Source organism: Polyodon spathula, chromosome 55 (genome assembly GCF_017654505.1).
Source record: "Polyodon spathula isolate WHYD16114869_AA chromosome 55, ASM1765450v1, whole genome shotgun sequence".
NCBI lineage: Eukaryota > Metazoa > Chordata > Actinopteri > Acipenseriformes > Polyodontidae > Polyodon > Polyodon spathula.
Genome location: NC_054588.1, coordinates 1180602 through 1205762, shown reverse-complemented (window position 1 = coordinate 1205762; position 25161 = coordinate 1180602). Strand labels below are relative to the sequence as shown.

The following is a 25161-nucleotide window of genomic DNA, read 5'->3' as shown; positions in this document are numbered from 1 at the left end:
AGAAGAGTCTCCTTCAGCAACATGACTAGGTAACCCATTCCATCCCCTCACCACTCTCTGTGTGAAGAAGAGTCTCCTTCAGCAACATGACTAGGTAACCCATTCCATCCCCTCACCCACTCTCTGTGTGAAGAAGAGTCTCCTTCAGCAACATGACTAGGTAACCCATTCCATCCCCTCACCACTCTCTGTGTGAAGAAGAGTCTCCTTCAACAACATGACTAGGTAACCCATTCCATCCCCTCACCACTCTCTGTGTGAAGAAGAGTCTCCTTCAGCAACATGACTAGGTAACCCATTCCATCCCCTCACCACTCTCTGTGTGAAGAAGAGTCTCCTTCAGCAACATGACTAGGTAACCCATTCCATCCCCTCACCACTCTCTGTGTGAAGAAGAGTCTCCTTCAGCAACATGACTAGGTAACCCATTCCATCCCCTCACCACTCTCTGTGTGAAGAAGAGTCTCCTTCAGCAACATGACTAGGTAACCCATTCCATCCCCTCACCACTCTCTGTGTGAAGAAGAGTCTCCTTCAGCAACATGACTAGGTAACCCATTCCATCCCCTCACCACTCTCTGTGTGAAGAAGAGTCTCCTTCAGCAACATGACTAGGTAACCCATTCCATCCCCTCCCCACTCTCTGTGTGAAGAAGAGTCTCCTTCAGCAACATGACTAGGTAACCCATTCCATCCCCTCACCACTGTGTCCTAAGTCTGCCTCCACTTCATTTGTACCCGTGTCCTCTGGTCCTGGTTTCCGTGTATTGAAGAATTAGCAATGCGTGTCAGACAGGAGAGGACCCACAACTGTGACTTACACGTATATAAAAAATCAATTAAATAAAAAATTAAATAAATAAAAGTCTGAAACATTTTTTTGAACATTTGTGCAATTCATCTTTGCATTTGGAGAAGCACTATATTGCATACAGTTCATTCAAGTTAGGTTCTCTTTATTTTGGGGTAACTCGTGTGATGATTATTACTGATATGGGGGATGGGGGGGAGGGCAGTTTGCTTATTAGACTGACGACAGACTGACGATCAGGCACTACAGTTCCCCACAAGTCCACTAAGTGGCGCTAACCTCGATTTCTAGTCGGAGAGACTAACACTTCAGGTTTAACAGGTTCATTGCTTAAACCTGGAAGGTTTCATTGTTATTATTAATAATTCAGAGCACAGTTGGGAAAAAAAAAAAAAAAAAAAAAAACCTGGACTGGAAGGTACACAGACTGGAAAAACAGAAAAGTGCACACATATGAACAGGCACTAAAGGACTGGTAGAACATATCCAGGGGCTGCCCTCTGTATCAGAGCCTAACCTAAAATGCAGGCAAAGGCTTCCAGGTGCGGAGAGAACAAAGGCCAACAGAAAAGGGATTCCGACTGACATCAGACCCCGCCCCCACCCCCACCCCCTGACCACCTCACGAAAACGCTTTCTCGTTCCGTTTCCCCTCTCGAGAACGCGCTGGGGTTTTTATGAGAAGTTCTGCACTGGCTGGCTGACCCTCATGCAGGCCCAATAGCAGGCTCGGCCCATGCAGATGACCGCCAGCAGGATGATGGCAGCCCAGGACGCATAGATTCCACCGTACTGTTGCGCATGCTTCCACGTGCCAGCCTGTGAACACACAATCGAGCCAGGAGGCTTGATACACTGGGACACATCTAAATCATCTTTCAACTTCTCCTTCGCGCACTCACGTCCACTTGGTATACACAGTAAAATGAGCACACCCAACTTCTTCCTAATTGTTCTCCTCTTAAGAGCTACACAGTTCACTTCAGTTGCTGGCCCACTTGGTATGCAAGGCCATCACATTTCATTACATTTTTATGCATGGATAAACTGATCCCAGTGTACAGTAATCTTTATTTTACTACATATATATATATATATATATATATATATATATGGTTATATATCGCAGATAGCTATATCTATATATATATTATCTATATTATATATATATATATCCATACACAAAAAAGATTGTGAGTTTTTTGTAAACGCAATCTGATTTGTTTGCCAGCGTGTTTTTTTTTCCATTGTTAGTGCATGGTGAAAGACAGATGCGAGCAACAGCAGATAGACTGTAATGCAGTACGAGACCACTATGAAATGATTTCACATTATACTTTGTACTTCAATTGTATAATTGTGTAATAATGCAATGTAGAAAGTACAGAATTATTTTTTTATATACTGAGCATCAAAATGAACCTTCCTTTACACTGACTTTTTCATTGTGCCAATTAACAACTGACGTTCACGGAGATGCTGCTGCAGAGTGATCTGTCCAATGTCGGGCAGGTGTTGTGACTCTTGGTCTCCTGGTTGGTGGCCCTGTCAGTGACAGCCCGTTAGTGTCTGGAACACCGTCTCGCAGGTTTGAAAATCGCTGGCTGCAAACGCCCAAGACGCGAGGCACAGTCGGATTTAAAATCCCTTTAAAATCTATCCCAGGATATCTAAGGTAACAATTTGTTTATGTATGTATGTATGGATGTATATATTACAGAGACTAGGGTAGTTGTGTGTGTGTGTGTGTGTGTGTGGTGTGTGTGTGTGTGTGTGTGTGTGTGTGTGTGTGTGTGTGTGTGTGTGGTGTGTGTGTGTGTGTGTGTGTGGTGTGTGTGTGTGTGTGTGTGTAAGTTGTTGGTTTTTTTATAGCACTTGAGACAGTGCGGTAAAAACAGTCAAAGGCTTGGCTGTGGCGTGACACCTATGATAAAAACGATTAGCTGAGGGGTTAAAGGTGTCACGCTAACCTCCCCTTGAAACACATACGTGAAGAAAGACAGTTGACTTACTGCAAGGCCACCTGCAATGACGGCAAACAGGAGACCCAACAGAAAACACCACAAGCATCTCTTACGAGGATATCGTCTTCCAATCGAGGACCTGCAGCAGAGCACACAACCTCACTGAAGCTACAAACAAGTACAATTACAAAAGACATGCAAGCCAAGATCTAACCAGAACTGCAACATCGATTTACAACAATTCACATTTCTAGAGCACCTTTCATCACAGGGATGCCACAGCACTAGAAATGTACCATTAAACAAATAAAAAAAATAAATAAAAAAAAAACAGTCCCTTACAGAATTTGATAAAACAGAAGTTTAAAATCTGATTTGGCAGTTAGATCTGACTTATCCTAAAAGTATTACTTACACTGTTCCTCAGGTTAATTTGAAAACATTTGCAGTTTGCTGCAAGGCATTTGCATTTGTGAATTATCTAGCACCAAGAAGTTTTACTGTTAAGTTTTAACTGCTCTAGGACTTGCAGGGAGTGAAATAAGATTAAATACGAGTACTATACTAAACAATCTATTCCACAGAAGATACTTGATTTACTGCTTTTTCAGAAAACACATTTTTCAGTGTTCATTTTTTTAGCTGTTTCCGAGTTTTATGTACATCGTTTTTTTTTTTTTCGGGGCTTTCTATTGGATGAAATTAGTGTTTTCAGTTACTTTCCAAAATGCTTGAGCGTTTTATTTTTTTCTGTCAAAATATGCATACTAGTAACTGGACAGTACTAGCACACTTAAGTTGTATCTTCTTTCCTTTGCTGTCTTCCACAGTGAAATCACTCTGGTCACACGCACATTCTCCTGGGGTTTTTGTGTGGAGGCATTTTTTGCACATTTCGCCACAATTCTGTTTTAAATCCTCAGTAGCTTAACTGTAATACAGCTTTAAATCCTGCTAACAAGCCTCCATCCCCGCTTGGAATCTCGTGTTAAACCTCGCAAGCAGAGTCTCCAACAGAAATGCTGGAGTGTGCTGTCACTCAGTAGTTAGGGGCGGGCTTGAAGTATTCAGAACGAATCAACGACAGACGCAAGTCAGGAAGGCGGGACATTGCCCAGCAGCACTGGGAAATGTATTTATTACTATTTTTGTAGTAGGTTTTATTTATTTATTTTATGGGAAAAGGATTAACCATTTCCACTGTTTTCCCCGTGTTTATTGGCGATCCACCGATCCAAGTTTTCTTTTTTGTATCGGTGATGTTTTATCAGGTGATGTTAAATCAGGAGCCCTACTTATAGTCTGTACGTCCGCTTGTATAAAACATTTAGTGTGCCCTGCAACATCCCAGGTGAATAATCACAGCTTTAACAATCGTTAGCTTCACTTACACTTTTCTGCAGTGTGGACAGCGTGCCAATGTCCTGTCCATGAATTCGGTCCACTGAAAGAATTGAAAACCAAGAATTATTATTATTATTTTTTTTTTTTTTTTTTTTTTTTTTTTTTAAACGTACGGGATACGTTATTATTTAACATTACACAACGCCTGGACCCTGCTGATCCATTGGCTTGCTGATCCATTGGCTTCTATGGAGGTTAGTCGTTCTGTTATATAACTCCATAACGGGAAAAGACACAAGCTTTCTCTACATTTAAAACACAGTAAACTCTTTCAGACAGGACAATCGTACTCTGGTTAGCTCTGCACCAACACACATTCCCTGCCCCATTCTGTCACTTACAGATCTGGCAAAAACTTCTGCACTACCTAGAATTTTAGGACTGAGAAATAACTTTAAAAAAAAAAAAAAAAAAAAAAATACATTTTCATATCTATCTCTGAACATAATTTAGATATTTTATTGAACAATGTAATCAAATGTAATTCAATATGTTAGTGTAACACTGTTCAGCAGGTTTCCTTCGAGTTTATGAGGTAAAATGAGCTCATTCCATGGGGTGATGCAAAACTGTTGTCCGCAGATGTAGTTCTATGCTAGTTCACTCATTGAATGTGGATCCCTTAAGCCCATTAAAGGAAGGAGCGCGGGCAGAGCGTACCAGGAAGGTGTTGTTGCAGTGCCCGCAGGTCACCCTCGCTCCCGCGGGCTGCGGTTCCGGGCTGGCTGGACCGGGGCAAACAGGACCCAGGTTTATTACTCGTTTACTGCGGGAACAGAACACAAAAACAAAGTTTAGAAACGGGAACGACAACAACCCTACTGTTCTCTGCCTGAACATTTTTAAGAGACAACCGCCATCTCACTTCGTAATTTCCAATGTCACTGCTGTAATTATTTTTTTTCTATTTGAAATCTAGCAATGGATTTGTGATGTAATTTACTACAGTCAACAATTTATCATTCCTTTCTATAAGTAAACGAACTACATATAATAAAAAAAAAGCTTATTCAGACCGATTTAAACCTTCCACAGCCTGCAACATTTCAAACATCCTTAAAGTCTATGTGGGACACACTGTAGAAATGCTACCCCCTTGTGGAGGACTGATAAAATGCAGGTGTAAACGTCATTAAAAGAAAACATGCAGGTAATGTTTAACCATTTTGCTGAAAGATACTTAAAGTAGAGTTGCTACGGTAACAGGTTTGAAAACGATTGGAGAGATAAAACATGTGGATGTGGAAAGAAAAATATGGTAAACAGTGAACCAGGGTAACCTTGTAAAAGAGGGTAATTAGTGGTTGGTTGCACTTCAATAGAGTACCAGCTGAATAACTCATTCATATTGATAATTAGTAAGATAACAGGCATATACTGTAGTCACATATATCCTGAGCCCATGTGATCTAAATACCGGGCGTGGAGGCGACACAGACAGAGAAGCCTCTAATACTTCGAGGATCAGCGGTGAATCAGATTGAGGGCTCTCTCCAGGGGTTCAGCTGATCCGATCCATTGCCTATCTCTGTTAATACTAGCAACAAATATCGTATCTAATCAATAACGCTCCATGTGTAATGTGGGTCTCTGGAACTGATAAATGGTTGTTAATTTGAAACGTGGTCTGGTCTCATCCTTACAGAGTAGCCAAGCAGTTCACTCCACGCTTACCTTCATTCATAAGCCTCACACCATCATAGCGTAGATAAGCAGAAACCAGAAACTTGTGCATTTGTCCGCTTATCTTTAAACAATCTCAGTTTTTAATACTGATCATATCTCATAGTGCTAAACACACACACACACAAACACACACACAACTGTGGCAATGGGCAAACTAACTTCTGCAAATACCTAGGTAGTTAAATTAAAAGTGAAACAACTTCCACAGTAAATAACGAGTTTGCATTGGCATTTCAGCCCTGGTGTCTGCAAAGCTTTAAAAGGGCAAGTTACTTACCAGTACTGTCGGGGGCAGGCTATCCTTTGTGACGTCACTTTACAAATAAGGAGACAGTTGCAAGGACAGCGCACGTACTTCTTCCCAGCAGGAGCGTTCTTTATGGGCTAGAAAACAAGAAAGACGAGGGTCTATCATCATAGCCTCCTTGTATTTGTACACGTGTGTCCAGAGACAGTGCCTGCTGACTGAGAGGAGTGTACTGCACCACCAGGACTCACCGTGGCTTCATTACAAACCCCACACTTGACCACATGCTGGTGCATTTTGCCCTCCACGTTGATGAGCGACTGGCACACCCGGCAGCTGATCATGGGGGCACTGCCGCTCTCCGGAGAGGTCATAGGGGAGTAGGGAGGGGGGTCTTCACCAGGCAGGACCGAGGGCTGCGAGCTGGGAAACTCAGGAAACCCTGAAACACACACAACAGCAGCGCAATCAGCAAGCAGGATCCTAATGGGAGTACTGCACAGGTCACAGTCAACTACAACTCACACGGACAGAACTGTTTCCATCACAAGGATCCAGAGCACTTCACACACACACACAAGATCAAGCCATTCAAACTGGACATTTTAAAAAGCGAGATTCTGGACACACTGCAGGAGGGAGTGTGATCTGGATTCTCTGATCTTCTGGATCTGCTATCTTTTGCTGTGTGGAGAGCACAACGGAATTCAGTATGGTCTCACCAGTGGGTTAGACACAGCATAACAGGTCTGTGCTGAAAATCAATGCGTTCTTGAAACTGTCCTTCGTTATATTTTATCAAAACGTGTAACTTACTTATGAACTTTTGTTTTGTTGTTACAATGCTGTACAGAACACTTAACGTGGTTCGGTTTAAAAAAAAAAAAAAAAAAAAAACATTTAGTTTGTGAGCCATGAAATACGCAGCAAAAACAGTGCATTTCAATTTAAAAAGAAATATAAAACCTCTTCAAAACGTAAGCATCTGTCGAGGTTTGCTTTTGTGCAGTTACATCAATGCAACACCTCGGTCTCTGACTAATTCCACTCAGAAAGCCTGCAGAGAATAGAACTCTCGTCGCCACAGCCATTCTGGAAGATAATCAAACTAACCCCGCCCATCAGAGAGAAGATTGGCTAAACCGCAGTCGGACCGCAGGATCTGCCACCGGATTGGCTCAAAGAACAATCAATCAAATCAGGGTGTTGGTGATGTATTCGGAAACGCTTAATTAATGTTACGGTAATTGATCATTTACTGTAAAATACATATATACTGTATAATAATTTATTATACAGTAAAATATACCAGATGGCGTTATTTTTTGTTTCTGCATTTGAGAAGCGTCGGTGCATGCTGTAAAAAAAAAAAAAAAAAAAAAAAGCCTTTTAATTAAATAAAGCGCACAGGTTTATTGAGAAGCGGTGCAAATAATAAAACGCCCTTTACTTTGGAAACGCACGTCAAGTTTACGTGTAGCGAGCAGCTCGGCGTCACCGTAATTCATTCATTTCAAGACAGAGCTGAAAGGGTTACAGGACGGGGGGATCACGTGACGCAAACAGTACCTGGTCCTTTCCTGAGGCAGTCAAGACAAAACAAACTGGGGGCGGCTGGGGGGGTTAACTCGCGGGACAGGCAGAACTGGAAAGCACTGAAACACGAGAATCGGAACAGCACCCGCAACACTCAAGTCAAGACAACCCAATCGCATTAGGTTAGCGGCTTACCATCGTAAATATTACACCTGCGTTAATAAAAAAAATAAAATAAAAATAAAAAACTGTCTGGAAATGCTGTGGATCCATATGAGGAGTTCCCCTTTCTCCTGGCTGTGTGCATTTCCCACCACCTCCCCCTCTCCTCTCTAAATCGACCTTGTCCTGCGCATATCTGTGCACAACACTCACCTGGCGGCTTACTGGGCAATATCCCGCCGGTCCCGCCACCTGTACCCCCATCGCTGAGATCTGACAGCAGCGGAGATCGCTCGCAATCCGCCATAGCGGAGCACACAGTCAGGAAGAGATCACAACTCTGCTGCACACCGTCTCATGTGACGAGGATTCCCCCTCCCCTCACCCTCATCATGTGACGAGGATTCCCCCTCCCCTCACCCTCATCATGTGACGAGGATTCCCCCTCCCCTCACCCTCATCATGTGACGAGGATTCCCCCTCCCCTCACCCTCATCATGTGACGAGGATTCCCGTGGGAGGGGGAGTGGGATTAGTACACTGCTCCTCCTAATGGGAGGTGGGGGGGGGGAACCATCGCACCCTCCTCATGTGATCTAAGAGAGCGCGTCACATGATAAGTCCGCACTTTTGCAAACTGAAACGAATTAATCGAGATTGAAACACCGGGACAGGGAGTATGAATGTAGAGAATGAAAAGATCATTTTCCTGATTTGTATGGATGTGTAATAAAACCCTATGGTGAATGCATGTGCAATTTACAGTGGCAAACCTTTAACAGGTTTTCCACGACAAGAAAACTCCACAAAGCAAATATGTGCCCAGCATCTTAAACAACCTAAACAAACTGGCGTGCCAACCAAGGCTGCTTTCTTATGAACTTTCTGCTAACCTATGTAGGAAGAATGTAGGAAATATTCACCCAGAAATCGTACTGTATACGATTTGAAAACCTGTTGCCTGCCCCCCCGGCTTTTCTTTCAGGGAAACACACGGCAGTTCAGTTCTATGAAGGAAATATTATTTTGTCTGGTGCTGTAGTTACAGGTAATGTACAATAGGAGGCAGCAACAACCCGCTAAAGCAAGAGACGTGCTTTAAACAACAAAACAGTCAAGCGCGGGTTAAATGTCAGTTTTTATGCACAACCCGTGGAAGAAAAAAAATCAATAAATAAAAAAACTGAGCGAGTTTGAACTCGTGTGAATAAATGAAGTGATAAGGAACCAGGAAACAACACCGCTTTTTCGTTTATAACGTTGATTTGGAGATATCTGGATAGCCTGAGTAAACAGGGGTGAGTCAGTCAGTCCAAACAGCCGGCAGCCAGGATTCGTTTGTCATTGAACAGGTCAGATTAGTTCAGAAATTATTGCGCCACCCAAGGTTTTCATGCACTGTGCAGTATGTGCGCCATGCGGTCGTGCCACGTTGAGCGTTTGATGCGCAAATAAATCCTGCTCACCTGAATCGACTTCAACCTGTTTAAAAACATTATTCAGGTTTACTTTTAAAACGGTGTTTTTTTTTTTTTTGCCGCAGTTACAAATTCAACAGTAATTTAAACGTACCCTTTTATTTTTTTTTTTTTTTAATTTTTTTTGCAAGATATAACCGTATCCCTAACCGTAACCGCTTTCTGATACACGTGTGTACTTAAAAAAAAAAAAAAAAAAGATGTATACGCTAAGTACATTATGCACAATAACTTAATTATGTGTAAGTGGGCATGTATTTACTATGCATCTCCTCTGTAAATACACAGCCGCTAGATACATAATGTGAAAAAAACCAACCCCCCCCCCCCCCCCCCCAAAAAAAAAAAAACATGCCATTTCTAGCGTGACCCAGTTAAGATTGTCTGTTATTGATTCACTGTAGTGGCTGACACAGGCTAGCAAAGGTGGATCGTTAGCACATATTCTCCCTCCAGTAATAAACACCTTGCACAATGTTCCCCAAATCTTACAGTTACTGTTTTTTTCCCTGCGTGAAGCCTCTACCTACCCTTTCTGTTTCAGATAATAATATTTTTGTTTTAAAACTGATGCCTTGCACTGTGCTCATGCACCATTGACCTACAAAGAGTGGTGTCTATATAAACGTGACCTTTGTTACTGTAGATGCATGTTATCATTTATAAAAACACAGTTCAAACGATTTTAAAACTTTACCAATGTAATGTGCCCAGAACAGAATATTAGTCATTATAACAATTAATCTGAATCAGTAAACAAACAATTATGCTCTTTTATTTTTTGAATGTTGCTAACACACCCCAATTAAACAATTAGCTGTTAAGCTGCAGTTTTGTACTTAAAAAAAGGGGGGGGGGAAGGGAGGGGGTATTTTACTGTTTCTAAGCAAGACAAAAAAATGAAAGAAAGACAGACAAGAAAACAGACAGACAAGACTGAAACAAACACCCGGGATTGCCGTTCCATTTGGAACTATATGGTTTATTTATATTCAGATAAATGAAACTGTCAATAGACCCACAATGCCTCTCACGGGGACGCAGTGAAGCTACTGGAAAGTGATATGAATCAATTCCAAGGTGTTAGACAGCAATATCATAAACACATAACATGCAAGCACAAATAAACTTGTGCAATGTAAGTGGGCATGGCTGAGCCTGTTGCAAATCACTTTCATTAGAAACTCACTGTTTGTGATTGCAATAGTAATTGCTATCTCTGCCAGCCAAAGCAAACAACTTCACGCCCTCTGAGCACGGACGAATCAGAGTCACCGATGAGCTGAGCCAATCAAAACCCAGGCCGAGGTACTAGGACAGAGTATCTCTTTATATGGGTGCAATATCTGTAATGTTTAACAAAGCTGGCTTGTGTTTCAGTTCCAATGGCCTCCTCTCATTTGTAAACTTTCTTATGTTCATAAATAAAATATCTAAATTATATTTGTATAGTTTTTTTTTTTTTTTTTTTTTTTTTTTTTTTTAATTGTTGCTAAAACAACCCAATTGGGTTAGGAAAACATTTGTAGCGAGTAAACCTGCAAGTTCAGGACTCACTCCCCTGACAAACAATTATCAACTGGAATCTTCCTGCTATCTGTGAATCATTTCAGTTATCATAGTGAAAGCTTAGCCTTCTGCATTGTTTCATGCCTACCCATTATCTTTACAGCCTAAAGGAAATGGTAGCTTTGGAGAAAGTACTGATATAAGTGTCTCTTCTAAAACAAGTCTCCCATAGTAACCAGCATAGCACAGTGTAATAAAAGTATGGTAAAGCATATTACAAAAGCATGGCTAACCATGGTAAACTGTGCTGACTGCAAAGTATAACCATTGAAAAGCATTGGGAAAAAAAGATACCGCTGTAAACTTTTAAAGAGCGTACTTGCACAATACTGAAAATGTTGGATGATGATTAATCTGGCCTTGTTTATATTTTCAATTTGTGGAACTGACCTGGAAAATGTGCGAGCGTTTGTATTTAAAAGGGTGCCTCCCCTGTGCAGCGTCTTACTATACACTTGATTCTGGATCATTCAGCACCTCACAGGTAAGATATTTCATTATTACGCTCTGTGCACAAAGACTAAACAGCACGGCCCCTTGGAATGCAAGAGAAAGAAATCAAAAATAAGCTTGTTGTGAGTGTAAGGCAGTAGTAATTCTATGTCAAACGTTTATCTGTTACTCTCATGTCAATACAAACTTCACCCCACCTTGATTTCCTCTCCCCCAACACCTACTGACAATTAGTCCCCAGTTCTTCTCATATGCAGGCTGTTATCTATACAGTGCCTGTGTCAAAGTGGTTATTGCAATATTATACTTTTTAAAAAGACTGGGGCGAGCATAGTCCACATATAATTGCTGGGGAATGCATTTTGATCCTTATCATCTCCTAAATAAAGGACTAATGACTTTATATTTACATAGTAGTTATGTGTTCTTACATATAATCACACTGTTACTGTGTATAGTTACTGTTAATGTACTAAGGTGAACATCTTTTCACACGATATATGTAAGTACACATTTGTATCAGAATAGGGTTGGGGTTGGATGTGGTTGTGCATATTCATGTTGAGTTAATTATAAACTTATTGAAATGTATTATTCTACACAGAAAATAAATTAATAACAAAAGTATATTTGCAGTTATATTGAGGTTCTGCGATGCTTTTCCATATCTCTCTGGGCTTTGCAGTGCTTTTATTGTTCTTTTATTACACTTTGCTATAGAGTTACAATTGTAAACTGGAAGGATTTTCATGACAACACAGTAGAAACGAGGGTCATTGTCCTTTAAATTGATCACTAAATAAAATTTTGTTTCATTTTGCTTCATCATTCATTGTCATTTACTTTGTTCTTTTGCATAACACAACAAGAACAGAATGTCTCATAAAGTACAAAACCTTATCTTTTAGCTGTACTAGCTTAGAAAAACACGCACAAAAAACCCATTGATGTTTTCAAAGTTCATAACAGAGGTAAGACTTTAACTTTAACTTAGACAGACAGTCCTTTCTAAGCAGGGGGGGGGGGGGGGTAACTATAGTGCAGAGCTATGAGATTAGTTTTTAACAAATAACTGTTTTTTTTTTTTGCTGAGGTATTGGATGACAGAGCTTTTGAGATATTACACACAAAGTGACTTGCATTTTGAGGGGCAGACCAAGAAATTGAAACAGTGACAGTCCTTGTACAACCTGAAAAATAAAATCACTCTTTGGATGATGGAATCAAGTTCAGAGTGTCATTTTCAGCAGGTGATCACATGTGTCCGCTTCATTCATTGATGCGCTCTTAACTCAAGTTGAGAATTCTATCATTTTAAATTAATCAATGTGGTTGTTTTTGTTTTTTTCTTTTAATGGTGTCATTTTAATAAGTTATCTCAGATTAATCATTATCCAACATTTTCTTGAGAAAGGGGGATTCACCTGTAACCCAACACCCTAACATTAACCCCCTAACCCTAAACCAAACCCAACCCCCTAACTCTAACACAACCCCCTAACCCAACCCCCTAACACTAACCCTAACATTAACCCCCTAACCCATACCCTAACCCAAACCCAACCCCCTAACCCTAACCTTAAACCCAACACCCTAACCCCTAATTCTAACCCTAACCCAAACCCAACCCTAACCCTAACCCTAACCCAACCGCCCTAACACCTAACGCTAACCCTAACCCAAACACAACCCTAACACAACCCCCTAACCCAACCCCCTAACACTAACCCTAACATTAACCCCCTAACCCATACCCTAACCCTAACCTTAAACCCAACACCCTAACCCCTAACGCTAACCCTAACCCAAACCCAACCCTAACCCTAACCCTAACCCAACCGCCCTAACACCTAACGCTAACCCTAACCCAAACACAACCCTAACACAACCCCATAAGCCTAACTCAAAACACTAACCCAGCCCCCTAACCTTAACCCAAGCCCAATCTCCTAACCCTAACCTAACCTTAACCCAACCCCCTAACCCAACCCACTAACCCTAACCCTAACCCTAACCCTTTTCTGATGCAGTTGAGTACAGTACTTGCATGTGTAACTCACAAAGTGAGAGTAATTTATACATGAGGTAATATGTGCCTAATCTGATGAAAACCAAAAATCATGGTTTCAAAAGAAATTACTAACTTGCTTAGTCATTTATCACTCAGCAACAAATTACAGTAAATGTGTGTACAATGGGTAGATTTTGCAAGGGGTGGAAATTACAGGGCGTCGATAATTTTGAAACCCAGTGCAGTGGTTGGTATGGTTCAGTGTTCCCTTTCTGCAGAGCTCCACAAGATGTAGCTGATTTCGGATCTTTGATACCATAGACTTTATAGATCACATGATTGCAATCTCGCGATAGTCATATAGTAATTGAAATGTATTGGATGTGAAAGCACACAGTAGAATGTTTCTTTTATTTTGAAAATAAATGCCACTAACTGGGTGGGGCTGATTAGGGGAGCAATAAGGGAGACCAGGGTCGGTTATCACATGGGTTGGTTGTCACAGTGCTTATAGCTATGACACTCGATGGCGCAGGCAGGTGATACTAACACTGAAATGTGTGTTTTATTGTCTGGAAGTCAACCATCTTGTAATTTGAGGTCAATTCCATCTAACATGAAGGTTAGCACATATTTCATTTTTTTCATACCCAGAGTAAAAAATGCATATCTTGTTATTCATGTTATAACTCTTAGTAGTATTGGAGTTTGCTTGAACTGGTGGCCATGTTAAATAGAACCAGATACTGGCTAACTTTTGGTGTAAAAACAAAATTAAATCCTAAATCCTATAGGAAGAAGTCTTATATTTTTTCCTTCTACTTTTTTTACACCAAAATGTGGGTTATGTCACCATGTAATGCTTCTTTAAATTATTTACTGTTTGTCCTCTGGTTCTGTGGAGGCTGAGGTATTATTGTGTAGCATGGGTCAATATTTCAAATATGTATAGGTCTGTATTTTTTATGTTCACTTAAAAAGTAAAAATATAACTTTTTCTGTCTTTGTACACAGTAGAAACTTTGTTATTTAAAAAAAAAAAACTAAAAATGTTGCATTATTGTCTACTGTAAAATCAAGAACATACGGTGTGACAACCAAACCCATATCGTGTGACAACCAACCCCAGTACGGGGCAGGTTGTCACGGGTGACCGGCGCATTTTCAACCATCTAAATATCATATTTGGAATAAAGTTATGCTGAAATATAAAAAAAAAAAAAAAACCATCAATTTGTTTGTGAAGAGTTATTCTTCAATATAATGACGACCAGAACCTCACTGCATGTCACCAGATTGAGGAAGAGTAAAAAGTATGACAACCAGCCTCGGTCTCCCCTACTGCAAACACACGTGACACCTTTGGAGCCTCGTGACTGCCCTTGTCTACAATGACTACTGTAATTACAAGCTGTTCTTTTACAAACTTCTCTGCACTGGAGTACAGTGGAGCCTAGCAGTAGATGCTGCTTTTCTCGACACATTTATGTAACCGTAAAAATGCGTAATATGTTAAACATAACAGCAACCACATGCATGGCTTCCCTTATATACAGGGGTTACAGTTTTGTTCAGTGGCTTTCAGCACCCCCTGGAGACAATGGCAGAGCGCGGCAGTGGCTTGTGTATTGTGTGTTCACACCAAAGTGACCCCATCGCTAGGTTTCCACTGTGTTACCTTTCAATCAGTGGCATCATTTCAAGATCTCACTTATATATAACAAGAGTAAATGACAAAAAACCCCTGCAACCTACAGTGTGCGTTGGGTATGAGAATACAGGGATTTGTTTCCGTAACAAGTTGCCATTTAGCAGACTATATGATTCAAGTTGAAAGTTCTCTAGATCCATTATTTTATCTCTCCATTTCTTGGCATGAGTTGAAATGTTGTTCCAGACACAGGACAGTGTCAAGACGTACCCAGTTTATCAAGCCCTTGTTCCTGCGTTGTCCGGGCTGGTTGGTTAGATAAACATGTTCCCACGACTGCAGCTGGGCTCCAGTGTTCTTTATTTAGTCTGTGTCGATCCCTGCAGTCTGGTGTTTATATTAATGAATTTAGAGTTCATGAAAAGCCTGATGCAATTTTCTTGTCAGCTTGGCTCAACCAAGCCCTGAGTAGAGATCTTGAGGTGATTATCACATGATCTCAACCTAAACCAATTAAGTTTTGTGATCTTCAGATAACTGTCACATGATCATGTCCAAAACAACTGAAGTAGCGAGATGTTGTGATTTACTCTGTTACCGCTATTGTTAATATAAAATGAATTATTTATATAGAAGTTTGTAGAATGTGGAGCACATCATTTTAATGTATAATGAGTCGAATGATTTAAGCGTGGATTGGGTTTGAAGCGCGTGATTAACTGTTACAAAAAGTGCTATTATGCATTTATTAAACTCTAATAATGATTACAAAAAAATGCCCCTTAATGAGTCATAAATGTGTGAATGCAATGACATATAAATATATTTGTGTGTTTCTTCGTTTGCAATTGTGGTAGAGTATACCTTTTACAAACACATTTTCCTCACTATTTGACTGTGCGTGCAGTCATTTTCAGCGTTTCTGCTGATTTCAAAATGAGTTCCTTCCCTTTTTTTATCTTTCTAAATCTGCCCTTTTGAGCTGGTCATCTGCAATGGCTGATACATCTGAAAATTTTATTCAGTACATTTATTTATATCTGTCACGTTCGGGAAGTCCGAGCCGTGAGAATAAGGTCCCGCACAAAATAAAGGGAATGTTACCTAAAACGGGATACTCGGATAAAACAGGACCCCAATGTTTTCACCCCTGAAAACTGCAGCCACCTGCCGGCAGTAAGTGGCAATGATACAGACACCCCACGTGATCATTTCCTCAAAGCAGCCTGCTTGTGGAACACGTGCATTTTTGCAGGGCCTGCTATTAAACGATGGCTCTGCTAAAGTAGTGTCTGTGTCTATAAATAGTGAGAGAATATGATAAAGACTTTTTTTTAGGGATTACAAACAAGCTAATGAATAGTGCTAGGGTGGTGCTTGGGCTTAGATTTTCAGTTGCGTAGTGCAATCATGGCCATTTTGCCCACTTTTTTATTTAGCAATTTTCTTCTGGTAGTACCTATTACAGCAGCCATGCTGCTGTACAGTAAGACACGTTTCTAAACATCTTCGCTCTCGCCTTTTGAGTTTGCACCTGTTTATTTGTTTTTATGTGTTTATTTCACACAGATGACGTACAATTAACACGTACGACATGCCACGTGATGTGTTGCACCCGACTCATTTTCATTGGCAGTCCCTGTGCAGACGTAGAGAAAGGAAGAAAAGGGAATAAGTAACATTTCCATAAAGATGTGATTTCCATTGCATGAGAGTAGATGTTGAACTTCATGCTAATTTGAACTCGTCTTTCGCCAAGATAAGCACCAACTAAGACGTAGCTTTGCAGTAAACTAGTGTGATCCATCTGCATCTCTATCCATCTGCTCTGTTTTCCATCTGATGATGTAGATATCCTTCTGCCTGGTGTTGAAGTGTAATGCTGGCTCCAGGGATCAGCTCATTTTGCCTCCCCAGCGCATCAACACACACAATGGCTGCGATGCTTGCTCCGGGGATCAACCCAGTGAGGTCTCCCCAGCGCATCAGCATGACAACCGTCTGGATTGAGCTAAGTAGGGTACTTCTCTGGGGTCTTCAAGTGGGCACCTTCTGTCCTCAATGTTTTGTTGACTAGCCAACGACACCTCAAGAGGGCTCGACAGTGATTCTGGCATCCCAGCGTTACCCCCCTCCACCCCCCACTCAGCTCAGCCCAACTTACTTACCCATACATCAGCGTTGCTTTCTTTCTACTGTGCTTCAGATCCCCATCCAAAAGGAGCAATTTTCAATTGACAGTTTAAATAACTCGAAGCTATCTCCTCAAACATAATAAATTCCCTCCAAACAAAGATATGATAACGAAAAGAAAACAGCTACAATTCATCATAGTATAATACTACTACTACTACTACTACTACTAATAATAATAATAATAATAATAATAATAATAATAATAATAATAATAATAATCACAGCTACCCATTGGTAATTCTGTTGTTAGAAACTAAATTGAATTTTACAAATGCCATTAACTGGATAGGGGCAAGACCTTTTAATCTAGAATTGTTAAGCTTTGTTTATACAGAGAGTAATATATATATATATTCAACTAGCCCTGACGGGAAGAGGGCATACTAAAACGAATGAGTAATTCCCTGCGCTTGCCTACGTGATCAGAGTCGGGTTTGTTCAATTCACCTTCCCCAAATTTAATAGCGATTACGGAGAGAATATGTGGGCGGTGTTCTTACCGCAACGTCAGAGGACAACGCCCCCCTTCTAGAGCACAAATAGAACTAGGATGACGTAGCACGGAAGCCTGTTTATAAGCCGGCCGGATTGATCAAGCTACTGTAACATCAAGGACAAGCAGCAGGACGGGCTTTTTTATTTGTTTGCAAACAATTACTGTTTATTGCAATCTGTTCTGTTATAAAGTTACAGGAGTCGATATTGTGAAGGAATAATAAACAAACAAAACAAAGAAACAACATTTTCACGGATTTACTTGTTACAAATCAACACCTAAAGATGTTTCCAGAACAAGGGTAAGGATTTATTATTATTATTTATTATTATTATTATTATTATATAATATATTTTATTATTAATATGGAAACCTTATGGACCTAAATCACCTGAGTTGCATAGAAAAGGCTCCCCGTGTACAGCAGTTTAACTTCTTCCCTGTGTTTTCGGCTTGTGATTAAGGTGTTGCTTTTTCACTGTTGTGGTGAATTCAGCTTTATTATTAATATCGCCGTGACCACTGTACAATTGTGTGCTTAAATGTATCACTTACTAAATACTTCATTAATATATTTTACAAAAAAAAAAAAAAAAAAAAAAAAAAAAACACTGAAATATAGACCTTTTCAAATAAAAAAACTTTTGCTAAAGTCGTTAGAGCCTTCACCACAAAAATGGATTAAAAAAAAAATAATAATAAAATAAATACCAGTGTAACAAACTCCTTGTGGTAACTTCCCTGCCTGTAATGCATTGGGCCTGTATTCTCCTGGGGACTCATTCGTCATGCTTTTGAAACAGACACGCATTACTGCCTTTCTCATACCTGTCAGTGGTCTGTGACGCACTGAGCCTTTCCAGTTAAGAGGAAGGAAACACGAAACTAGTTTCAGGCCACTGCGAGGCACAGCAGGGGAGACGTGGGGTTTGATGGACCCACCTCAAGCTAAGTCTTCTGGAACCAGGTTTCAAGCCGCTGTCCCTGAAAAAGTGTCTTTGTGTTCCCTCAGCTTAAGTGAAGAGACCCTAAGAAAAGCAGACTACCTGTAAACTTGGACAGTTTAATATGCGATTTCCTAGTCAAATAAAATGCTGTTTCAGGCTGTCTTGGCTTGGTTCATTTTCTTCACTATAATACAATCGAACCATTTAATAGCTTCGCACATTTCAATAGCCTTCTTTGTTCTGCTTTGGTGAACGCTGCCTTATGGCTGGATGTGTACAGATCACATTTTTTTGATTTTATAAAGTCTTGGCACCTGTGGGCAGTTGGTTTGGCTGTAGGGCACACAAAGACAGTGTCTGTTTGTAACACTTAGAACTGTGATTTGATATATAACCCTGCCTATTTAAAATATATAAAGACTATCTGTACCATGCTGCGTCCAATTGTGTTCTATTAGTTAAGAAGCTTGTTCAAATACTCAAGGCGTGCCATCAATTATCCCCCCACAGAATGTGTGTTTCTCTGTCTTAGCTGTGTGTTTTCAGTAAATACTGCTCCTAACATTTTTTAACTTCAAGCCAATTAAACGTTTAACTTCGTACGCTACACGGATGGATAGTGCCTCGGCTGCACAGAGATTCGGTCCTGGAGTTATTACATTTAGAGAACTAGTTTTAAAGATCCCAGTCCAAGGTTAGTGCTGACTGGGGACTGCGGAACTGGAACCGATACCAAATAAAGTTGGCACAAGTAGTTGCCTTTCCTAGTTTAACAAACGCTCAAGAAGCTCTTAATCTGCCTTGCAGGTACACCTATGAGGAGTACAAGGAGACTGCTGACTGGCTGCTAGCGAATACGCAGCACCGCCCCCTGATTGCTATTATCTGTGGCTCTGGGCTTGGTGGACTGGCTGAGATTCTGAAAGATCAGAAGGTGTTCAGTTACTCCGACATTCCCAACTTCCCACAGAGCACAGGTACAGGGCGGGAGGATTTCTGTGTGTGTGATGTAAAAGCATGACAATGGCAGATTATCATATTAATCACGTGTTTGAAAGGTATATTAAAGCAGATGACGTCAGAGAGCTCTGAGCAGACACCTGCAGGGGCTTGCCTCTGTCCTCCAGAAGTGATTTACTGCGGGGAGGGGAAAAAACAATTAGGCACTCTGAGTAAAATAAATATGATTCTACTTGGGTACTGTTATTAAACATTTGTCAATTGTCAACTGTACTGTGTGCATGGGATGACATCTGTTAGAGTGGAACATGTTCAAATATTCATTCAAGTAAGTTGGGGCAATTTCCATTTTGTGAAGACAGTGCGGCTTGCAATAACTAGTCAAAGTCAATACTGACAAGCTTCAGGAGAAACGGGTGCTGTGTATGTGTCAGAGAAGTCAATTATACTTGCAACAGAACAGCACAAGATCTTGCCTGTTGCAGTTTAGTGTGCCTCGCTATCCCAGAGAATGAGCTCTGTCTGTTATTTCTGGTTGCAGTGCACGGCCACGCTGGGAGACTTGTTTTTGGAAACCTAAACGGGAAATCGTGCGTCTGCATGCAGGGCAGATTCCACCTGTATGAAGGCTATCCCATCTGGAAGGTAAGCGCGTTCGCCCGTCACATTTCCACATCTCCAGCGTGTCTTGTGTGATTTGACTGCTGTTTGAATTTCTGCTATAGATCACGTTGGTCATTTCGTCTCTGTTCTCATTACCATTTCCAGCTACAGCTAAAAGACCAGCCTTTTTAAGAGATTCCCTATTGGGTCTTAACTGTAACTACGCTGTGAATTCAAACAAAATTCAGTGCAGGGTGTTTTGTGAATTTCCAGTGGCAAATGACTGGATTTGCATTCTGAAGTCAAATAGAAAATGTGTTTATTTCACAGGGACAACGTAAAATATTTAACATGTATGACCAGTGGCACTGGAACAATTTTTAAAGTGGGGGTGCTGAAAGTCATTGAACAAAACTGTAACCCCTGTATATGATAGAAGCCATGCACCCCCACGACCCTTGGTTCCAGCGGCCCTGTGTATGACCTCTCTTTTGCACCCAGGTTTAGCTGCAGGCTCATTGTCATTGGCAGTCCCTGGAGGACAATGCATAAACTAGAAAGGGAAAAAAGAAAACCATACACAAAGTAAGATTTCTGGAAGGGAGCAATTTGTAACTGACAGTTAAAATAAGATGAAGTTATCTCCTCAGGCATAATGAGGCGTTTAACCGCAGTAAAATATGGATGTAAGTTATTACGTCTCGAGGCAAAATCTATTAATTTATCATTTATTAAAGGCGAAACTAAAATTATTAACATCTTTATTTGTTAACGGTTGATGATAATATGGTGTCAATTTTTGTGTCATTTCACGGTTAGGTTATTATCAATAATATATATATAAATATATATATATTATATATATATAATATATATAAATTATAGATAATATAGATATATTAATATTATAGCTAAATATATTATAATTATATATATGATATATATAGATTAGCAATCACAACTACCAAAATAAATGTTTAGCAGAGAGAGAGAGAATATAAAAATGAACTAATACATAATAAATTATAATTAACTGTATATAGTTGTTTTATAATATAACAATTATTTATAGATAGATAGATGGATTTAAATGTCACATCTGGCATTTCAATTACAATGGCTCCCATTCCGGATCTTTTGCATTTATAAATCTTCATGACCTCAGCTCTGATCCCTTCTTTGTTATGTTCCAGGTCACGTTCCCGATCCGCATCTTTCAGCTGCTTGGCGTCGAGACGGTCATTGTGACGAACGCGGCGGGCGGCCTGAGCGAGGACTACAAGGTGGGAGACGTCATGCTGATCAAGGACCACATTAACATGCCGGGCTTCGCTGGGAACAACCCTCTGGTGGGACCCAATGACGAGAGGTGAGGGACAAATCCACAGATTTAACAAGCCGGTCACAAATGTAAACTAACAAGCTGAAAACAAGTAAAGCTTTATTTAATTAAGTGAATTTATTAGTTCCATTAAGGGTCTAGTGAAGTAACTGAGCGCTCGGTTGGAATGGAAACCCCAAAACTCATGGGGTCCCCAGGACCAGGGTTGGGACGCCCTGCTCTTCACTATATAATGTTTGTGTTAACGTAAAGTTTACAAACGAGAGGGGCCCATTCGGCCCATCTTGCTGGTTTGGTTGTTAGTAGCTTATTGATCCCAGAATATCGTCTCAGCTTCTTGAAGGATCCCAGGGTGTCGGCTTCAACAACATTACTGGGGAGTTGGTTCCAGACCCTCACAATTCTCTGTGTAAAAAAGTGCCTCCTATTTTCTGTTCTGAATGCCTCTTTATCTAAATCTCCACTTGTGACCCCTGGTCCTTGTTTCTTTTTTCAGGTCAAAAAAAGTCCCCTGGGTCAACGTTATCAATACCTTTTTAGAATTTTGAATCAGATCGCTGTGTAGTCCTTCTTTTGTTCAAGACTGAACAGATTTTAGCCTGTCTGCATATGACATGCCTTTTAAACCTGTGTTGTGTAGTTTTCTGTTGCTGTTTTAACTGAAAGGGACTGAACTGGTACAGGACCCCCAGCAGCGTTTACCAGATCAGCTAGGGATTCTTCATGCATTGACTGGGTTTGTTTTATTGACAGGTTCGGGGTGCGCTTCCCCTGCATGTCTGATGCCTACGACCGTGGCCTGAGAAAGCTGGCCAAGACTGTAGCCAGGGAGCTGGGCTTCTCTGATTTCCTGAAGGAGGGTGTGTACTGCGTGCTGGGAGGGCCTTCCTTCGAAACCATCGCTGAGTGCCGTATGCTCAGGAAACTTGGGGCTGATGCTGTTGGTGAGTGCTTAACAAAAAAAAAAAGAATTGGTAATTCTTGCCTGGTTTGTACTTCTGATTTGTTACAGACCTCGGTTCAATTAATTATAATTGTGTAATTTGTAGTTGCAGTGTGATTGTAATTGATCAATTACACACCTTTCCAGGAGTCAATCACAGCCAACATTCTTCGCAGTCTGTAGTATGTTCCTGTGTTTGTACCTGCGATCGCTGCTTTCTAGAATAAACGTGTTCACATGTGTAGCTGTTTATGAAACTTTTTTTAAAAATGTAATAGTAGTTCTAATTGCAGTTACACAGCGTCAATGTAACGGAACAAAATAATGTTAGAATGTAATTGCAAATCCTTTTCTCGCTTCTTCCTTTTACCATTGGATGGTTTCAGTTGTTCTTGGTAGCGCCGTTCTCTTTCCCCAGTACTGTAGTAGCAGTGTTATTTTTCTATAAATTATGCCTTGAGCTTGTCTGGAGAAATTTATTCAGACTGAATCTCCTTGCTCCGTTCAAAGCATCTCGCTGTGTTCTGTAACTAATGCGAGCAGAGTGTAGGTAATTCTATACAATGCCTGTAGGGTAACATCATCCTGAATTGGTCTGTGGATCGTGTTGCTGCCTCTTCTGTGAAACCGTTTCCCTCGGCAGCAGTGCCAGATGTATTGCCACTAACTGTGCTTTCCCCTCTGCAGGCATGAGCACGGTGCACGAGGTGCTCGTCGCTCGCCACTGCGGCATGCGTGTCTTTGGGCTGTCTCTCATCACTAACAAGGCCGTGATGGACTACGACAGCGAGAGCAAGGCTAACCACGAGGAGGTGCTCCAGACGGGCAGAGAGAGAGCGAGCCACCTGGAGAGGATGATCTCCAGCCTCATCGAACGCTTGGAGCACAACAACAACGTGTGCTGAGTCTGGAATTGCCGCCCACTTAACATTGCATCTGAGGTCCCGTTGCAAACCCACTTATCAATCGCGTTCATTTATACTAACATACCACAGCCACGCAAACTTCCTTTCAGCACATTTTAATATAATGCTAAGGCAATGCAAGTCCGAATCGAGTGGCTGAAATTCAGAGCCTACCTCGGTAAAGCTGGCATTACTTCTTTTTTTCTTTTTTTCAGACATGAAATGTAAATCCTTATTTGCTTTAACTTGTTAATATGGTTTATAATAGTCAATTAACTTTTCATCATGCCAATTCAGAAACAGAGCAGTTTGCAATTGTTCCTCTGTATTGAAATAGTGAGACTGTATAAGACAACACAGCCCTGGTACTCTCTAGTAGCAACGGGAGAGTTCATGTAGGATGGCACTTAATAGTTTTTTGGGGTTTTTTTTGTAATGTTTTGCTATTTATTTGTAGAAGTCTTGCACTTGACACAGGCGGGAGCTTGTACAGTGAATGAACGCTGTATACTGTAATCTATTTATGTGCTTATCTCTCTTCCAGTCCATAAATGAATGGAATCTAGTTTACTGCAGTTGTACAATATTCGCATTGTGCACACGGTTATGTGTGTTTATTTCAGGAATTTTGTTTTTAAATAAGTGGTACACCAAATTAATTACATTTCTCTATCTCAGGTTTACAACAATCGTGCTCTATGAATGAACTGTCCCTGCTTGACAGATTGCTCTTAACCCTTACATTCCTTTTGCAGAGTTCCTTAATGCCTTGTTTTGTATTTATGTAACCAGTAACGCCTGCATTGATTTGAGTTTGCTACCAGTGTCTAATGTGCAATATATACGGTGATACTGTAAATGAAGTTTTATGATAAAGATTTCAAGCACATTTTTGGGGGATTTCTTTGAACGAGTTCTGATACTGGTTTTGGTCAATTTTAATTTACCTAATATTTAATGCCTTTTTTTTAAGCGGGTGAAGGCAGAACAATACTTTTAATTTATTGAACTGGTTTCAAATCTTGGATCTCTTTTCCTAATATTACAATGAGTGATATTCCCAGTCTGTGGAACTCTGCAAATGTTTTAATATGGTTTAATTATTGATTTTTTTGTTTGTTTGTTTTTTTTTTATTGGTTCCCAGATGCTAAGATATGATTATGAATGTCTGCATATTTATTTAACGTTGTATATGTTATGGTGAATTTCATTCCTGCTTATTTAATATTATAAATGGATATACTGTATTTGAGAAGCTGTGGGTGGAGAGGAATTTCCTGTAATGTACAATATTAAAAAAGTCAAATTAAACTGTGCTGTGTTTTATTTATTTATTTTTTTAAAGTGTGCCATGGCTGTGCTATAGGGCTTGAGTAATCTAGCTTGAATGCATGACTCTGAAGACAGGGAATTTGCCGACTTTCACAGTAGACATCTGCAGAGCATTGTAGGTGTTTAGTTTTTGTATTAATAAAGGGTTATAAAATGTAAAATCAAATAAACACATAATCATATCAGACAATGGATGGGTTAAGTGCTTCCCATAATTAATATGTCAATCACTTTTATAAGTAAAGTCTTTGGAAACTGTCGAACGAGAAACACACATCACGTGAGACTTCTTTACTGGGCCACATTTTGAAAGCCTGCACTCCAAACTTTAACTCTTACTAAAATCAAAAATGATTTCCATGCAAGAGTTTGTTTTTTTTTTTTTTTTTTTTTTTTTTTTTTTTTTTTAATTAACTCGAGACATTTACACGAGAAACAAATGTCTCCAGTAAAATGCTTTTTTG

The 25161-nt window shown here is 40.3% G+C and overlaps 2 protein-coding genes across 2 annotated transcripts; one reads left to right on the top strand and one right to left on the bottom strand.

Annotated features, from left to right (window-relative positions):
* Positions 1-633: 633 nt before the first annotated feature.
* Positions 634-8181, bottom strand: LOC121307399 (type 1 phosphatidylinositol 4,5-bisphosphate 4-phosphatase-like). Its single transcript, XM_041239609.1, has 7 exons — positions 8024-8181; positions 6364-6554; positions 6143-6249; positions 4840-4945; positions 4167-4219; positions 2824-2914; positions 634-1630 (listed from the first exon to the last, which is right to left on the bottom strand). The coding sequence occupies exons 1-7, from the start codon at positions 8115-8117 to the stop codon at positions 1487-1489; spliced, it is 786 nt and encodes a 261-aa protein (XP_041095543.1). The 5' UTR covers positions 8118-8181; the 3' UTR covers positions 634-1486.
* A 9556-nt stretch (positions 8182-17737) lies between these two features.
* On the top strand, positions 17738-24676 carry LOC121307396 (purine nucleoside phosphorylase-like). Its single transcript, XM_041239605.1, has 6 exons — positions 17738-17965; positions 19419-19588; positions 20113-20216; positions 21368-21543; positions 22270-22460; positions 23147-24676. The coding sequence occupies exons 1-6, from the start codon at positions 17949-17951 to the stop codon at positions 23362-23364; spliced, it is 876 nt and encodes a 291-aa protein (XP_041095539.1). The 5' UTR covers positions 17738-17948; the 3' UTR covers positions 23365-24676.
* Positions 24677-25161: the final 485 nt, after the last annotated feature.

Bases quoted from the DNA above. Each gene is read 5' to 3' on its own strand.
- LOC121307399 (XM_041239609.1), bottom strand. From the start codon at position 8,117: ATGGCGGATTGCGAGCGATCTCCGCTGCTGTCAGATCTCAGCGATGGG. The intron at 6,555-8,023 runs GTGAGTGTTGTG...TGTGTGTTTCAG, and splicing joins ATTGCCCAGTAAGCCGCCAG to GGTTTCCTGAGTTTCCCAGC. The intron at 2,915-4,166 runs GTAAGTGAAGCT...GCTCTGCTGCAG, and splicing joins TGTCCACACTGCAGAAAAGT to GTCCTCGATTGGAAGACGAT.
- LOC121307396 (XM_041239605.1), top strand. The intron at 21,544-22,269 runs GTGAGGGACAAA...TTTTATTGACAG, and splicing joins GTGGGACCCAATGACGAGAG to GTTCGGGGTGCGCTTCCCCT. The intron at 22,461-23,146 runs GTGAGTGCTTAA...TCCCCTCTGCAG, and splicing joins ACTTGGGGCTGATGCTGTTG to GCATGAGCACGGTGCACGAG.